Raw genomic sequence first — 15165 nt, forward strand, 5'->3', positions numbered from 1 at the left:
TGCCCTGCTCTGATACCTCTAGATAATTTATACTGGACTGCCAGGCAGAAAATTGCTAAAAGCAAACCCAATCAGAGTTAAAAATAAATAACCTCGTAGACATTGTTACAAAAAAATATCTATAGATAAATAGAAATCGAAACCTGTTCAGAAATGAAGTACACATGACAATAATACAAAAGACACTCAATATAAAATTAAATATTGAAGCGAACTAATAATTTATGTTAAAATAATCAAGTGTTAATAAAAAATAAGTAGTAAATTTTATTGCAGCATTAAAAAAGGCACATTTAAATAATAAGTTAGGAAACGGATTAACTCTGCGGTTAGCGTTCTGGATTCCCATGCGGAGATCCCGGTTTCGAATCCAGCTGATGGCCCCTTAGATTTTTCTCTTCCTAGGGGAGCTTTTTACAGCTCCGGTGATGGGACACTCAAAACAAAGAACTCTGTCCGAAGGCAGGCAGTACACTGAAAAAAGCTCCGGGCGCCAAATAACCTCAGATGTTGTCGCGTGTATTGTTAATATGCGAAGTTTTTGAAATTTGATTTTTCACTAGAAATTTATAAAAAAATGGACATTTATCAATTATATTGGGCCAAGCGTCGACAATTTATTATTTTATTTCTTTCATAACTCTTCAAGTTGGGAATGCTGTCAATAAAGAAATCTCGCTGTACTCAAATACTATTTTCATTATGTTCATTATTATTAGTAATCGCCTATTTTTTCAGGCGAGGCTTAACGTCCAACTACCATTTACTAGGTGTCGTGGACGGAGGCGACTAGAAAACGTACTATACTAAAGTAAAGTAAAAGCCTATTTTTTCAGGCGGGGCTTAACGTCCAACTACCAATTAGGTGTCGCGGACGGAGGCGACTAGCAAACATACTTTACTGTAAATTTCTTTTATTAACCATTAAATAAAATCCAAGGCCTAAAGACCGGGAATCGAACCCAGTACCACAATACATATTAGCTTCGCAGGTCTCGCTTCTAACCGCTCGGCTACCGTGGCGCCTCGTACTTTACTATTTATCATTTAACCATTAAATAAAATCCAAGGCCTAAAGACCGGGAATCGAACCCAGTACCACAATACATATTAGCTTCGCAGGTCTCGCTTCTAACCGCTCGGCTACCGTGGCGCCTCGTACTTTACTATTTATCATTTAACCATTAAATAAAATCCAAGGCCTAAAGACCGGGAATCGAACCCAGTACCACAATACATATTAGCTTCGCAGGTCTCGCTTCTAACCGCTCGGCTACCGTGGCGCCTCGTACTTTACTATTTATCATTTAACCATTAAATAAAATCCAAGGCCTAAAGACCAGGAATCGAACCCAGTACCACAATGCATATTAGCTTTGCAGGTCTAGTTCATTATTATTATTTTATTGTTTATTTTTATTTTTGAACTTGTTAGTCCACCTTTAATTTGTACACATTTTGAAAGCTCGACATTACGAAATTCTGGGTCCTATTCTTTTATTAGATTTACACTTCAAAAGACCCTAATAACTGACCCTAATAATAAATTTCTCACAGAAGCAGATGAAACCTCCTTTCTGTTCACTAATCATGGTCCTATAATAGCACACAGAAATCTGTAATCACACCGCTCCTTATTGAAACACTGGTTCAAGAGATGGACTATTTAAGCTTAATGAAACTAAGACTTAAAACGTCACTTTCACTCATCGTAGCAAATAGTCTTCCAAGAGTCTTCTATAACCTCTACCAATAGTGAACATCTTCAGTAACACTTAAGACGATACATCTAAACCATATCTAGACAACAAAAAAACTTAATTATTCTTCTAGTTTAAAAAAAAAAAAAACATCTGGGCGTAAGGAATTGAGCTGTGGATATCAACCAAACGCTCCAATCGCCAAAGAATTCAATCTCTACAATCTAAAATACTTGGATCCACTTGCTCCTTTTTACGTCTCTAACCTTCTTAACATTCTTTTTATCAATCAAGTCGCCAAAACCCTGATACAGGAAACTCCACTTCAACCTACAATCCACATACACCAACCTTCTAGCTCAAAATCCTTCTTCTAGAACTCAACTTGACAACCCTAAAAAAGATGTCTTTTAAAAGACTATTCACCACGTGGTTTTCTCCTCCTCTCTAGTGAAGAGAGTGGACTAATACTTTAGTGATTTGGAGTATTACTCACTGGGTTACTTCTTACTGTTTATCCTTGTACAGGTAACACCAATGCTCTGATTGTAGCACAAACGAGAGAGAGGTTAAAACAAAAAAATTGAAAACATTTTTCTTAAATTTTCTTTTTCAAGGAAATAATTGAGTACCAAAGCTTTCTGTGTGTAAATTATCCACCAGCTTGTAGTAAATCTTCTTGTACGTCACAAAGAAAAGGCACTAAGCATACACCTACCCTGTTTGGATGCTCTTCGGTTAGGAAACCATAGTTCGGATGCTAAGGCACTATTGTCACCGCTAAGCTTGCAAATAAATATTCTAATTCTATTACTTAAAGAGCCTTAAGAAATGTGTTCTCAGGTAAGTCATGCTCCAAAAAAAAAAGAAAGCTAAAATTACTAAACTAAACAGAACTAGGTTATGCAATAATTAAAAACAGAAGAAGAGATAAGAAAAATAAAAAAAATATTATTTACCTTTTTAAGAACGAGTACTTAATTTGCATTAAGTTTTTTTTTTTTTTTTGGGGCTTAGCTTGTCAAATGTTAATCATACACTGTTATCAAAAATTCAAATATAGTTATTTATTTAACAAGTGTGGAAAGTAGCACTTTTCCTCACGCGAGGCAGGGTTTGCACGGACGAGCGAGCGAAGCGAGGCGAGTGCAAGTGCAAATTGCCGAGTGTGAGGAAAATACTTTACACTCGAGTTAAATATTGTATTTTTTCTGCAACCATTAGATTTATTAACTAAAAAAATTAAAAATTTCATTGCACAGTCTACAAAATATCTTTTACTGGTAGAATTCTTGTTCGCTATTTACTAAAGCTGAATGAAAACACTGGACCAAATTTTGAACAGCTATAATCGTTAGTTTTTATAAAATGCACCACACTCTTTTAACACAAACTGAGCTTGACGCATCAACTGACAAAATATTTTAAAAGCTATCGGAACTGCTGATCAACTTTTTTTTTCTGCTCAGGATCACTTCTCTGAACCTTACTGTGAAGATATCAACTAACGATTCGCGAATATTTTTATTTGAGATTTAATGAACGCCTCGATCTCGGTTATTATTTTTTTTTTTAAGAAGCACGATAACACTATACAAATTCTTGAAAACTAACGCGTATAGTTACAAAGCTGCAAAAGTATAAAACTATCAATCAAATAGTTACACTTTGTATGCCTAATTAATTTTACACCATCAGATAATGACCAAGACCAAGACAAATTTCATCTTCTGTATAACTTATTATTTGCGGATAGGCGCCTGATGACTATCTTTCATTAAAAAGTCATGACTAAGTAAGAATTTTCTATATTCAGGTAGCTTTAAAGTCCCTGGTAAAGTCAAACGTTCATCAAAAACTGGTAAGGAAATATAGAAAAAAAATACTCTGTTTAGGACAAAAGAAAGCGTTAAGTCCAGATCCAGGTTTATACCCAACTCTTGATGGTTGGATACAATCAAAAAGATTATTAATACAGGTACTTGCCCCTTGCATATTTACAAAGCTTATTAGCAGAACCGCACTCCATTGCACCACTTGTTTGAAAATGAAAATAATTCGGCGATCACATTGTTTAAAAATTTTTAGCATGTTGAAGTCCAACCATTAAAAAAAAACGTATTTAAGATCAAAAAGATCGATAGCTATGTTGTTTTATCAGATATCATGTAGATATCGATCAGATATCGATAATTTATCGACAACGTTGAAATCAACGATATAATTCTACAAGAGACGAATACATTTATATTCATTTTCAATGTAGAGACAATTATTCAAAAATTTGTAAAACAAAACTAATAAAAAATAAATAAATAATAATAAAATGATAATGTTCCAAAAAAAAAAAAATATATAATTTTCTTTAAAAACACATTAGCGAGCACTAGTTTGTATTCGATTAATCCGAGCATAAAAACAAAACCTCTGGCTGAATAGTTTGTAAATTGTTTACTTTATTATGAATACATATTTTCAGTAAGTCAACAATACAATTAAAATACAAAGCTAGCGAATTTAATTTACAAACTTTTCCTCCAGTTATAATTAATATCGGTAAATAAAAAAAAAAAAAATTAAAAAAAAAAAAAAGATTTCAAACTAACCGGTGTAGCTGGGCTGATTTGCAGTGTATTCATGTGAGCAGATAGTTGCCTTAATACAGGTGCATACTGAACAGCGGAGTTCGGATCAGTCCCTTGCATCATCTGCACAGTACACATCTACGGTATACAGCATACACTACAGTCAGTATATTAAAATTAAGGATTTGGGGCCATCTTAATTTTCTGATCTGATTTCTTTAGTATTAAACAAATATTTCGCTGTTAAATAACTGTTCTTGCTTAGACTGTCCTTTGTTAAAAAGTTTTTATCTAAAATTCGTCCATTATTTATTTATATATTTCAACATACAAAAAAGTTTTTATACAGAAAAGCAAAAAGAACTAACAGGTTATAACGAAATTATAACCAACTGGTAGGTTTTCTATTACAAGTCAAATATTTAATTAAATTACACCTATATTTTTATGTCGGTAAAAGTTTCGTGTTTGTGATGGACCTGTTAAAATAAAAATTGTCATATTGAGAACAAAATAATAAGAACCTAATATTTATTATTTTAAATAAGTTCGTCTTGGATTTTATTTTTTTTAAATCTAACTGCAAGCACGAATTCACCAAATAGCCCTTCTTTACACAAATAAACCTACAAAAACGAATCTCTAATCGGTAGGTTATAACTAGGTGAGGACCAGGTAGGCTTTATAACAAATATATATGAGATTGATTTTTTTTTAAAAAGACTGAATGAAATGTTTTTTTAAAATTAAAAATATGACGAAAGATTGAAAATAATGTTTTAAATAAAAAATAAATAAATAAATAAAATCAGAAAATGCTGCCTGAACATTGATCTTTTAAATGGGAATACATTTTTATGTAAAAATTTAAGATTTCTGTTTCACTTTCTTAAAAGAAAAATCAGAAATTTCTTTTTACAAAAATCTAAAACATTTATGAAATGATATTTCTGAGTCATAAATACTAAAAAGAACTTTAATCAAATCGTTAAATTCAATCATTTGAAACAAATATACTTTAAAATTTTATAAAGTGTTGAAAGTACTTAAATAAAAATACTAGTTGGTCTTCTTAAGGTCGAAATAGTATTTGTAGTTAACCCGAAGATTGTCGAATTGTAGTAATGTGATTTGAAAATTTAATCTATCAAAAATGCAATAATCTTTTCACTTTTAAATAAAAAATTAACCTATGTTTCTTTCGCTATATAGAATATGAAATGAGTGCTAATTGTACTTAACAGAACTAAACATCTCTCAACTTTCAATAATCTAATAAAAGGTAATTTTAGTACCGATTTTTCTGCCTGTTTATTTAGTAAAATAACGAGGTTCGTTTAGAATTAAAGAAAATTTAAGTAGATATCAAGCATGTTTATCTACTTAGAAGGTTAACTGTTTCATTGGAACTTCCCATAATTTCAAAGTTGAAACTTATAAAACTGGAATAATATTGCTGATAATAATGGCTGTTCTAAGATTTGCTCACCATTTTTTTCATATTCCTTTTATTAGTGACCATTTCTACTCTTTTTTTTCTTTAAACTTTGATTCTCCTTTTTTCTCAAAACATTCTAAAATTTATTCCAAAACTAATTTCTTAGCAGTTCTTCCATCTTATCTACTCAAAACGTTTTGTTGTAAACTTGGTTTTCATTTACTGCACACTTCGATCAAGCATTCTTCAATAATCCTACTCCAAAAATGTGAAATTTCTCTTATACGGAGTCCACTTTATTACTGGTGCTAAAATCCAACTCTTTTTATTGGAGCACTGGAAGATCTTATCCATATGAATCACTATCCGAAATATTTCAATTCTTCTGGGACAAATAGATTTAGATTCCATTCTTTTAGATTTTCTTCATATCTTAATTAAATCATACAAAAGCAAACGGTAATACAGAATATTTGAATCCACATTATAGAAGATATTTGTAAAATTTGCAGTCTTTGGTTATACGTATATTTAAATTTCTCTTTTTTCTTTATAGTGTATTTATTTAGTAAAAATTGCAGAAAAACTCATCCATCACTAATAATAAAAACTCAAATTTAAAATGATGTAGTCGACAAACATAAAAAGTTCATATAATTTTTTGCCTTCAAAGAAAATCACATTTAAAAATGACTGTTGCATTAAGTTCTTCGAGGCCCACAAATTTAATTTTGTTGGCAATTTTTTATCCTAAATCTTTTGCAATCCTTAACGTCATATTTTTTTATTATTATTATTAAACTTCATTAAATAATTAAAAATAATAAACTATCCAACAAAAAATACTAATGCCCCTACCACGGCACTAATATCCAAAAAAGCATCATTTAATTATAATAAATAAAAAAGTTTCTACTTATCTCTAGAAGCGTAGGCTTGACATTAATTTTTTTCCCCAATTCAGCATTTTGTAAGTATATAAAAAAATTCTAAATATTCGAAAAACTGCACATTCAGACTTCAACAAAAACAATAATACAAAAAAAAACATTTAAGTGCGATCCTAGATGCTGTTTTAGAAGCAAATTTCTACATAAAAACAGCGTAAAAGAATTATAATTTAACAAACATAAATAAATTGTACGGGAGATTAAATAATAATTATGCCGTTCAAGTGAGGCATAGAACTTAATATAATAAATTAATGACGGTACATAATGTTTGCAGACAAGATAAAATTAATGATTGTGTTAGTTCAGATGTTTTGAAAAACTCTTTGTAATTTAATAATGTATTTTTTTTTAGAAACTCACTCGCATTGTTTTTATAAAATAAAGAAATTTTACAAAGCATACCAAATACAGATGGCTTCTTATCACTCTTAATATTCAATATTACGTTTTAGTTAAAAATCTTTTGAACATAATAATTGAATCCAACCCTTCACTTTTGGAATCATTTTGTTTATCGAATCAATGATCTAACACAATCATTTTCATGAAAAAAAAACATCTAGAGGAGACATTAAACTTACAAAAGAAAACATCTAACATAATACATTAAATATTATACTAAAATTGTAAATAATACTGACCTCCACTTGTGACATGTGCGGAGGTTGCATGACTGTATATTGTGGTACAACGCTGTGCCATGATTGCAAAGGATAGCTGGAAACTTGGGCCTGATAGCCGCCATACTGTGCCAACGCTGCAGCAGCCGCAGCCGCAGCAGCTGCAGAACCAGGTATCATGTGCTGACCGGAGACACCATTCTGGCTACCTGCGGCACTGCCACATCCAGAAGTATCGTAACCCATCTGACCAGTCTGTAACTGACAAAAATCAAATGATCAACTTTGAAAGAACAACACTTTTATAGTATAATAAAAATAATTTAACACTAAAAATGTATAATTTAATTTTAAAAACACTTGCTTGAATTTAACATCTTCTAAGAAAGAACACATATTTATGTTAAACTGCCTTTGAAATTCTTACTACTAAAGGCTATTTAAATTTTGGCAGTCCATTCTTGCATTCACAAGTGAAGACGCTTGCACTAAAGTAACAGTACTTCTTGTTTGGCCCAAAAATTATACTTTCCAGATTATAAAATCATAATATAACTGATAAAAAATTGTAAAATCGCGAATAATTAATGCAAAAACAAGCAAAGTTGGACAAGAAACTGGCACATCTTTACTGCAGTTGTTTTGAAGGATCTAATAAATGCCACAATTTCTTTCAAAAAAATACCAAAACAATGTTTAAACAATACCTAAATCACACATGTTTTTATACTTTTAATCGGCTTCAAATTTTCATTAATTAGGTGTTGATACTTGGACAACCATTAACGTTTCTGTCTTACACAGCACATGCTGAATGAGTAGAGGAGGTTATATGGCGTGTTACTTCAAATGTACATATGTTTTTATTTTCTCAAAAAATAACTTCTACACAAAACATTCAGATTTCTAAATTATTATAATAGCTTACGTTAATTTCATTTCATTGTTTTAATATTACTGTTTAATATTTTAAGTAATACGATGCATAACATGTAACCTTCCTCACTTAACAAATGGTATAAGACAGAAACAAATTTATAATTCCACTAAGAGGTTCATTTTGAAAAGTGAGAAACTTGAATATCAGGGAAAATATGAAAATGAAAATCACTATTCAAGTAACCAGCAAAACAAAGGAGGAGTAATTTCGAACATTTGTGTTATTTATTGTACAAAACCATTTTCCACTAATGTATACTTTATTTATAATATAAACAATAATTATCAAATACCTTAGAAATTTCACAGTCTACAAAAAGTAAAGTTTGTAGATTGTTCTGAACATCAGGTCTGCGATCTCAAGTATGAGATAAGATTGCACTTCTCTTTCAAAATAGTTTTGTTAACGATCTCAATATAAGAAATAAACAAAAAATTAGAATGGGGCTTTTTCCTCGGAGAGAAAATATGGCTAAATGTATTTTACTTGTTTTGCATGAACGATCGCACCAACACAGTTTCAACAACCGAAGATTTTCAAAGGCAGCCTAATTCTAAACTATTTTTTTCTGTTTTTTTTTTTTAAATTAAAAATGAATAAATTAAAACTAATGTCCAAAATAATATCCTTCAAAGTACTAAGTTCTTAAAAACAAAATACAAAATAAATATAAGGCACTGTTTCATTCATTCTGATCTGTCAACAGTCTTCGTCTATAATTCTTAAAACATTTTAAAACACATTCTCAAGAAAAACAAAAATTGCAACCATTTTGAAATAAAATAAGAGAAATTAAAGAGAAACTGATATGGAGGTGAAGATAAGAATAATAGCAATAATAACAAAAAAATTAATAAAAGTAATTAATAATACTTGGGAGTTATATTGTCATAAAAATTTATTTACAAAATATATAAAAGAAAATAATATTAAAGATTAGTTTTTTAAAAAAAGTGCAAGGTTCTCTAAAAGTGCTGTTTTTGTTTAAAAAAAAAAAAAGAAAAAGAAAATAAATCATTCGAAAAATAAAAATGAGTTTTTACATTCCAAATAATTTGAAAAATAATGATATTTTTTTATTCGCCCAGTAATAATTAATTTTTTGCACTTTAACTTTCTCTTACTCCTTGTAAGAGGAAGCATTACGATCGTAATAAAGTTTTAATTTTATGCTCTCAGTGGAAAACGTTTTTGAAAGATCCCCTAGAATACAAAAATTGATTTTTAGAAAACAATTCATCTCGGTGTAGCGGTTACGCTTATCTTTAAAAGTATTATTTTAATGTAATATGTAGTCGTGATATTTTTGTAACGAGAAATAAATGAAATAAAAACGATTATGAAAATAAGAAAATGGAATGATCAGAAGTCTAAATTTCTGGAATTAGTTTATTTCAAACTTTTCACGATTTTTATTATTATTTTTTTTTAAACCAATAAAACATAAGATTAAACTTGACTTAATAACTTACTCATTATTAAAATGTTTATTGTCAAAGTAATTTTATTATGAGAGTTGATTTGGGAGGAGAAGAGCGTTAGGTTTCGTTCATTAGGTGCTCTTTCTAGATATTATATCAGTGGCTTAGCCATATTTACTTGTAAAGACTCCAAAACTAGAACTACACAAAATATTTTTCTATAAAAAGGAAACTTAACTACCATTATAGAACAATAGAATATTGTTCATAGTTTTTTGTGACTATTATCATTAAATAGGATGAAAGAATACTGCCAATTTGTCAGCATTTTTTTACTTTTTTTTTTTTTTTTTTTTTGCCAAGTTTTCGACCTAGTGGACTAGGCCATCTTAAGGGCTGTGAAATATAATTTATACTAATAGATTTAAAATATACATTAGCTGGATATAAAACAAACAGTTTACAAAAAAATATTTACATCAAAGGTTGGTGTGTCTTTTGATCTCACTAAACATAATGTAAATAATTTTCATATATTATTTTAGTATTATACCAAACTAATGTACAAATTAAGGCGCAAAGCTAATATGTTATGTATTTGTGGAAACGGTTCGATTCTCGGTCTTGGCCTGGGGATTTTATTTAATGGTTAATAAAAAGAATTTTTTAGTATGTGGTATACATTTGCTGGTCGTCTGCATCCACGATACCTAATTTAGGGTAATTGGACGTAAAAAAGCTCGACTGAAAAAAAATAGGCATTACTTTACCTTTAACTTAGGTACATTACCATAAAATATTTTCCACAGACTTGAAGAAAACCTAGTCCACAAAGTTCAAAAGCTTGGCAAAAAAACATAATGGTGAAAATTATGGATGAAATTGTCCATCTTTCTTCCAGTTGAACTCAATTTTATTTTATTTTTCTAAAACTTGTTATTTAGTGGGCACTACAAAATAATTTTGGTCTGAATCAGCAAAACATGAGACTATTCTCCATTCTTTTTGCTCCGAAAAAGAAACCTTCCCAAGGTTACTGTTATTTCTTCAGTCAGAAATTTCGTTTATAGAACTTCATTCGCTTCGTTTTTTTTTGGTGTGTAAAATATTTTTTTTGTTTTGTAAATACAGTAAAGCAGAAAATAAAAATTATTCTTATTGAATAAATATTTGTGGTTTTTCGAAGATAATGGTTTGAATAAGAAGCATATTTGGGATCTTCTCCATTACTGCCCTTACACTTATAAATTTAATTCGGAGTTTGTACACAAACCGAAATAAAATTAGTCTTTTAAAACTGTGCGAATTGGAGTAAGAGAAAGCCGTGTGATTATTTCACACAATTTAGTTACTTTTTTTTTAAGATTACCACTTTTTTAATTTTAGTTGACTAAACAGAAATAATTAATAACAAACATAATAATAATAATAATAAATAGAAGCGTAATAACAGAAACTGAAGAAATGGTACTGTTATTTTAAAAACTTTTTTGTGTACAATGTATCCGATTTATTTATTTTTCCTTAAAAACTATATTTTGGACTCAAAATATTATACCCATGCTTGCCAATGAGGGTGGTGTGATGATAAATATTTAGAAAATTCACACTCTACCATGTGTAGCCTCGAATACGACCGCCTAAGCCGAGGGTTCAAGTGCTGAAATTAAAAAAAATAACAACAAAATATAGGTGTACAGTATGCCTGGTATTTTATTTATTTAAAGAAAAACAATAATAATAATAAATAAATAAAAAAAAAACAAAAATAACCGATTTACAGTATTTTCAGTTGCGTTATTTCAGTTATTTAATTTAATTTATTTTTCTTTTCTTTTAAATCAAGTGTTTTGATTGAATCATGTTTTAAATTTTTATAGTTAATTTTGTTTTTTTTTCCTTTTTTAATTATAAAACTATAGTGTGGTCAACGAAGAAATTTACTTTAAAAATTAAAATTAAAAAAAAACATATATGGAAACGTCAATTTTAATTTTCAAACTTAGATATTTTTTAAATAAAAAAAAATAAAATAAACAACGCAGTAAATTTGATTTTGTGTAGTATATATTAATGTATGCTTGTAATATAATACTTTTAATCTACTACATTATCTAATCTGTTTTCTAATATAAAATAAAGCTTTCTAAATCAGAATACTAATATATTTGAAAGAATATTTAATATCAAATAAACAAAATTAAAAGGATGAAATAAAATAAACTTTTTTCTGTGTAAATACAAAGAAAGTAAAAACTTATAAACAGAGTTGGATGTAAAAAGAAATATTAAAAGATCAAGATAAATAAAATATATTTCCCATTATGTTCTTATTTTATTTTACTTCGTCACGGAGATGGAACATTCGCGCCAATGTTTCAAATTGTTGCGAACAAATCTTCAAGCTAATATACAGTCGACTCTCGATAATTCGAATTTTTCGATAATTCAAACTCTACAGCTGCTAACTTCGGTAAATCGAAAAAAAAATTCAGTGGATTTAGATACGCTCGATAATTCGAAATCCTTTTCTTAACAACAGGGGGAGATAGGGAAGGGATTAGCTATGAGGTTAGCATACTGGACTCCCACGCGGAGGTCCCGGGTTCGAATCCAGCAGCTGACCCTTAGATTTTTCTCTTCCTAGGAGCTTCTTACAGCTCACTGTCCGGTGATGGACAGTGTTGTCTGTAACGAGAGAACACTGTCCGGAGGCCGGCAGTGCACTGAAAAAAGCTCCGGGCGCCAATAACCTTAGATGTTGACGCGCCTTAAATCATAAAAAAAAAAAAAAAAAAAAAAAACAGGGGGAGAGAAGGCTCTATAATTCGAACGAGGCCGCTTGCTTCCCCTCTTTATAATTCGAATTTTCCCTAGTAATGTTTACTTCTCATTTTCCGCTTTATTGTTCATTTCCTGCGTAATGTTTCCCTTCTTTCAGCCCAGTTTAACTTTCCAATTCTCTTTCTTAGTTTGTCACGTTGGGAAGTGTCCGATAAAAAAAAAAAATTATCGCAGCCGTGAAAAGTGGTTCGAAAAAAGAAAGATATCGCCAAAACTTTCAATATTCCACCATCAACGCTATCTATTCTACTAAGTCAAGCCACATTGAAACAAAAAACTGTTCATTTTCTTAATTAGGTACATATGTATATTATTATTTATTGAAATGTTAATACATATGTAATTTTTTTGTTCTTTTTTGTCGTTTTCATTATTTTTACTTTTTTACTTGAGGCTATACATGTCTAAAACTTAGATAAGCTCATACGTATTTTCAATATACCTATGTACATACACATATACATAATAAAAACTCTTAATAATTCGATTTTTTTCCCCCCTTCTTGATAATTCGAATTCTCGATAATTCGAATTTTTCTTGTAGTCCCTTGGATTTCGATTTATCGAGAGTCGACTGTATTTCAATTTAATGGATTAGATTGAATGAATCTAGTTTAATGGGAAAATAAATTGAACCCTTTACAGGTCGGCAATACGATTAAAAAGCTATTTGTAAAAATGATGTTTAGAAACCGCTGACAATCGCGTGTCATTGGTGATTCTAATTTACCATGGTAAACAGATACAAGAAGTTCTATTGACATGACAAAATTTTACTATCAATTAAGGGGGTATTTCCAAGGGTATAAGTACAATAAGCCTCTCTGGCTGAAATGCCTTGGGAACAAGACCCGGCCTTTTATCATAAACTGGGGATAAAAACTTCAAGGTACCTCTTAGTGAACATCTAGATCCACGTTTCTGTTCACATAGTGAACCAGCTTAGAACCTCCCCAGGTACTCCTCAAAATGTTATTAAATAGTATCAATTTTCAAACTTACACTACTCTTTTTATCAAAAGTAACAATTATTTATTAGTAACCAGAAAACAATCAAGTTTCACATCAGATATTGGAGTGTTTTCTATTTATTGGTTATCTCTGTGGATTTTTACACGGAATAAGTTTTGGGTCACCGCTTTCCTTAAGAGTTTACCAGTCGTTAAGAATAGAAGTGACCACCTCTACTATACTTCCACCGGTCTAAACAACACACTCTCAACACTGATTCACCTATCCACATTAAACACAAGGCCTCCCCAGAGGTGATTAGATCAGCGATTTACTTTAGCAAATCTGCAGATAGAACTCTTGTCTATCACACAAATACTTGCATAAGAACATTTAGCAACATTCCTTATATTATATTTACACTTTGGGGAAATCCGCAATGGGTTTTCTGAATAACGCAAGGCTTGATTGCGCTCTACTCACAATTAATAGTAATTTATAAGTGTTTATTTAAAAGAAATATGGTTTCAAATCAGCCCATCGAATTTATAGAAATGCATTCAAATAAGAAAAATATGTACTATCTCTTCCAGCTCGCCATCAAATTGGATAAATTCGACTTCAATAATTTAAGTTTAAATTTTCTCTGGTAAAACTTTCCATCATCGCATATTTTAAAATTTCTAAAAGATTTTTAGCTGCAACATGGTCTAGCAGTTCACCGATATTGACGCATCAAAGTCAAGACTTATTTTTTTTTGTCAATGGCGATCAACATTAACTAGGTTTTTACTTCTAACCTAGGTAATAATACACTTCGCTAAAGTGTCCTTTTTTATAAAAACTAATAATTAAATTCACCAAAGGTACACCTAAGCAATTAAAACACAAATAGCAATAAATGCCACCAGTAAATTTCTGTTCAAATTATTATTTTTTATTTATTTACCCATCATTTTTTCCCAAAATTCACTTTACTGACGATTTTTGGAAGTAACGGGTTTTTTTTTTAACAGATTCTCTAAGACGAAGAGTTTCTTTTCAAAATATTTAGGTTTGGCCAAATAAAAAGCATCGCTTTTTTGACTATTTTTTTTAACAATTTACACATGCTAACGTTTCGAAACCCAAGATGGCATTTTAAAAGCTCCCAAAAAAACATAGCAAGTTTAATGAATAGTGAAAAAAAAAGAGCAAAAATTATGGTATGATTGATATCATCTTCTGCATTTTTGTTAAAACTAAATATATATATTTTATACTCAAATAAAATGGAAACTGTTAAATAAATTGTAATTAAAAGATGAATAAAGTTATCAACCTTTTAATATTAAATAAATTTGTGTAACTATTAGGTGTAAATTTCACTAATGTAACAAATCTCTGTATATCTGTTTACCAAACTTAATTTTTAATGAAATATTTGTCTTTTTTTGTAGGCTGATTAAAATAAATAAAGAATGCTTTGAAAATCAAATTGTCTACTTATTTTAGGACGATCTCGTGTAAAGAAATTCTAAATCGGAATAACTATGGTCAACAGCATTATATTAAAAGATATTGGATTTTTTGCAAATCTATAATTTCAATAATTATGGTAGTTAGTAAACAGTATGTTGATTTTTTTTTAAATTCATGTTTTTGCAAAAGTTCTTTACTTTATTAATAATAATTAAAACATTTGTTGCCTAAAAATTGAAGTTATATTGTGTG

At 29.7% G+C, this 15165-nt stretch overlaps 1 protein-coding gene across 29 annotated transcripts in view; it reads right to left on the minus strand.

Moving 5' to 3' along the window:
* The window catches only part of shep (RNA binding motif single stranded interacting protein alan shepard), a 392464-nt gene that overhangs the window by 19359 nt on the left and 357940 nt on the right, over positions 1-15165 (minus strand). For 8 of the 29 annotated variants that reach the window (XM_074114614.1, XM_074114612.1, XM_074114611.1 and 5 more), the window contains 3 exons: positions 11216-11317; positions 7318-7557; positions 4307-4423 (listed from right to left, as the gene is read on the minus strand). In XM_074114614.1, the coding sequence (XP_073970715.1) occupies positions 4307-4423; positions 7318-7557; positions 11216-11317 (459 nt within the window). The remainder of the gene's footprint in view (positions 1-4306; positions 4424-7317; positions 7558-11215; positions 11318-15165) is intronic. The other 21 variants (XM_074114613.1, XM_074114610.1, XM_074114608.1 and 18 more) reach the window with 10 other exon arrangements.

This window comes from Rhodnius prolixus, unplaced genomic scaffold, assembly GCF_049639745.1.
Source record: "Rhodnius prolixus isolate KJV_2025 unplaced genomic scaffold, Rpr scaffold_7, whole genome shotgun sequence".
Taxonomy (NCBI): domain Eukaryota; kingdom Metazoa; phylum Arthropoda; class Insecta; order Hemiptera; family Reduviidae; genus Rhodnius; species Rhodnius prolixus.